The sequence below is a fragment of the Lissotriton helveticus genome, chromosome 4_1, assembly GCF_964261635.1.
Source record: "Lissotriton helveticus chromosome 4_1, aLisHel1.1, whole genome shotgun sequence".
Classification (NCBI taxonomy): Eukaryota; Metazoa; Chordata; class Amphibia; order Caudata; family Salamandridae; genus Lissotriton; species Lissotriton helveticus.
This window is the reverse complement of record NC_136063.1, coordinates 83714635-83717966: the sequence shown is the minus strand read 5'-3', so window position 1 is coordinate 83717966 and position 3332 is coordinate 83714635. Positions and strand designations below refer to the sequence as shown.

General features: G+C 60.5%; 2 protein-coding genes across 2 annotated transcripts; both read left to right on the top strand.

Moving 5' to 3' along the window:
• Positions 1-439: 439 nt before the first annotated feature.
• Positions 440-1084, top strand: LOC144827016 (histone H1.4-like). The gene has a single exon (XM_078685481.1). The coding sequence runs from the start codon at positions 440-442 to the stop codon at positions 1082-1084; it is 645 nt and encodes a 214-aa protein (XP_078541607.1).
• Positions 1085-2801: 1717 nt separating this feature from the next.
• Positions 2802-3113, top strand: LOC144827933 (histone H4-like). The gene has a single exon (XM_078686098.1). The coding sequence runs from the start codon at positions 2802-2804 to the stop codon at positions 3111-3113; it is 312 nt and encodes a 103-aa protein (XP_078542224.1).
• Positions 3114-3332: the final 219 nt, after the last annotated feature.

The window sequence follows — 3332 nt, the reverse complement described above, 5'->3', positions numbered from 1 at the left end:
TGCAGGAGGCCCCTCCCGCCCGCGGGCCGCCGCTCCCGGCCTCGGAGCGCGAGGGTGGACCGGGGAAAAGGGTCCCGGAGCCCGGGATTCCAGGCTCGGGGGCGTCAGCCATCGGGGGAGGGCAGAGATCCACGGGGCATTACGAGCCTCTGAGGACGGGGGCAGCTGCAACGGGGGCGGGCGCGGGAAGGGGCTGAAGCTGGGCTTCTTTTCATGTGTGCCTGCGAGCGTGTGTTTAACTGATTGTGTTTTAAAACTTAGTTATTCCGATGGTAGGAAACACAAAAGTCAGCTGGGAGCAGGGAGCCGAGTGCGCCTCGCACAGCCCTCTCTCCCCGGGACCAATCAGGGGCTGGCTCCTCCCTATATATGCACGGGGCTCGGGTCGGGCGGTACATTTCTGTTCTCTGACAGTGCCTGCGCCCAGACTTGCATTACAATGGCAGAAACCGCTCCAGCCGTCGCGGCTCCTCCCGCTGAGGTCGCCCCCAAGAAGAAGCAGCAGAAGAAAGCAGCGGGGGCCTCCAAGGCCAAGAAGCCTTCCGGTCCCAGCGTGTCCGACATGATCATGAAGGTGGTGACTGCCTCGGCCGAGAGGAAGGGAGTCTCCCTGTCGGCCCTGAAGAAGGGGCTGCTCGCCGCCGGCTACGATGCGGACAAGAACAAGGGCCGAGTTAAAGTCTCCCTCAAGAGCCTTGTCAGCAAAGGCGCCCTAGCCCAGCTGAAGGGCACCGGGGCCTCCGGCTCCTTCAAGGTGAACAAGAAGCAGCTGGTGGGCAAGAAGGCGGCCAAGAAGACAGCCACCAAGAAGCCAGCGGCCAAGAAAGCTGCCCCTGCCGCCAAGAAGCCCAAAAAGGCTCATGCGGGGGTCAAGAAGAGCCCGAAGAAGGTCAAGAAGCCAGCGGCAGCCAAGAGCCCCAAGAAGCCCAAGGCTGCCCCCGCCAAGAAGGCTGCCAAGAGCCCAGCGAAAGCCAAGGCGGCGAAGCCCAAAGTTGCCAAGAAAAGCCCTGCCAAGGTAGTCAAACCCAAGGCAGCCAAGCCCAAAGCAGCGAAGCCCAAAAAGGCAGCGCCCAAGAAGAAGTAAGGGCTTACACCGAGACACTGCAAACACAACGGCTCTTTTAAGGGCCACCACCCTGTCTAGAAGAGAGCGTGTTCATCCCCACCTTTGCACCCACCCAATGCCCCACTGCTCAAAAATAAACGGCACGGTACATCCATAGCGCACCTTTCCACACGCGAGTGCCGCGTGTGATCTTGGCCACATAAACGGCTCTTTCGGTGCTGCGTGGATTGAAATCGGTATAACAGAAAATAAGGGGGTCCGGGAGTTATAAGACCTCCGTTCATAGTACATGTGCAACAACGTGTGTGTCTCGGTGCTTTCACTGTACCCGGGCAGACTCGACATAGAGTCTGCATAAGGCAGACGATTGGGAACTTTAAATGGAGCGCAGGGAACTGCGTGCTCCAGGGCGAGCAGGGGCGGGTAAAAAGGGGGTCTGGGAGTTATAAGACCGTGGTTTATTATGAACGTGTGTGTGTGTGTGTGTGTGTTGGTGCTTTCACTGTACCCGGGCAGACTCGATCTAGTGTCTGCATAAAGCAGACGATTGTTAACCTTCAATCGAGCGCAGGTAACGGGGGAGTGTTCCAGGGTGACCAAGGGCAGTGTGCTCATGACATCTCGGGCTCCTCTCCCGGTTGACCGGGGTCGGGTGGACCACCAGTGGATGGACGGACGGGACACGGAGACAAAGGCTGGCCGAGGCGCGGGCTCCGGCTCCAACGTACATCATCCAACCGGAGGGTTCTCTTTTATCCACAGCTCATTGGACAGCTAGGCTGCAGCCTCCAGTCCAGTAACCAATCATTGCACACCGCGGGCTATTTTCGAACGTGGGGCGGTCTCCACAGCCAATCAGAGCAGCCCTCCGTCTGTGAGCGCATAAATAGGGCTCTTTCCCCGGTCGACGCCATTCTTCTCTGCCTTCGCTGAGACAGACCGCTCCCGCCATGGCCCGCACCAAGCAGACAGCCCGCAAGTCCACCGGCGGCAAAGCGCCCCGCAAGCAGCTGGCCACCAAGGCTGCCCGCAAGAGCGCGCCTGCCACCGGCGGCGTCAAGAAGCCTCACCGCTACCGGCCCGGCACCGTGGCTCTCCGCGAGATCCGCCGCTACCAGAAGTCCACCGGGAAGTGTGTGTGTTTGACTGATCAGTGCACCGGCGGCAGCTGCTGAGCCCGATCGGGAGTCCCTGACAAAGAGGCGGGCTGGGAGCGCGCTCTTTTTAAAACAATATTCTACATATATATATATATATATATATGTCCATTCTTGGGGGGACACATTTTGCCGGCTTGCCCCAGCCGAGCGCGAGATGTGGGCAGTGTTACGAGGTTGCAGGCGGCCAAACGCAGCGGGGTGAGGCCGCTAACGTGTGCCGGCTCCATTAAAACATGTCCGAGCCTTCTGCTGCTATTGGAGAGGGGGCACCGAACGCAGGGGATAGGTGGGCCGCGGTCACAAGTGGGGGCCGGGAAGGAAGGTGCTTGCGTGTGTTTGACTGATCCGTGCACCGGCGGAAGCTGCTGAGCCAGCCCATGACAAAGGCGGGCTGGGAGCCCGCTCTTTTTCAAACGGCAACGGCCGCTCCAGTCCCCGCTCCCTGCAGAGGGCCGGGCTCGCCCGCCTCACTGGGCGTCACTTGGTGCTCCCGCGCAGGTCCGCTGCTCCTCCTCCATATAAGCAGCCGTGCGGACGTAAGCCGTCATTTCTGCTCACAGCATCAAGAGGAGAACATGTCTGGACGCGGCAAAGGCGGGGAGGGGCTCGGCAAAGGCGGCGCCAAGAGGCACCGCAAGGTGCTCCGGGACAACATCCAGGGCATCACCAAGCAGGCCATTCGCCGCCTGGCGCGCCGTGGCGGAGTCAAGCGCATCTCCGGCCTCATCTACGAGGAGACCCGCGGGGTGCTCAAGGTTTTCCTGGAGAACGTGATCCGGGACGCCGTCACCTACACCGAGTACGCCAAGAGGAAGACCGTCACCGCCATGGATGTGGTCTATGCCCTGAAGCGCCAGGGCCGCACCCTCTACGGATTCGGCGGTTAAACGCTCGACTTGCCCACGGAAAAAAAACGCAAAACACCAACCCAAAGTCTCTTTTAAGAGCCGACCACGATGTCATGGGAGAGCTGTGTCTATGCACTATTGTTCGGCTACTCGCTAGCCCAATACCAGGGGATTTGCTCCGGTGCCACCCTACCATGTCGGGCGCTGTCCCGTGGCCCAGAAGGCCGCCATCCTGGAGCCCTGGACTGGGGACTTAGG

Coding starts and splice junctions, on each gene's coding strand:
- LOC144827016 (XM_078685481.1), top strand. CDS start 440: ATGGCAGAAACCGCTCCAGCCGTCGCGGCTCCTCCCGCTGAGGTCGCC.
- LOC144827933 (XM_078686098.1), top strand. CDS start 2,802: ATGTCTGGACGCGGCAAAGGCGGGGAGGGGCTCGGCAAAGGCGGCGCC.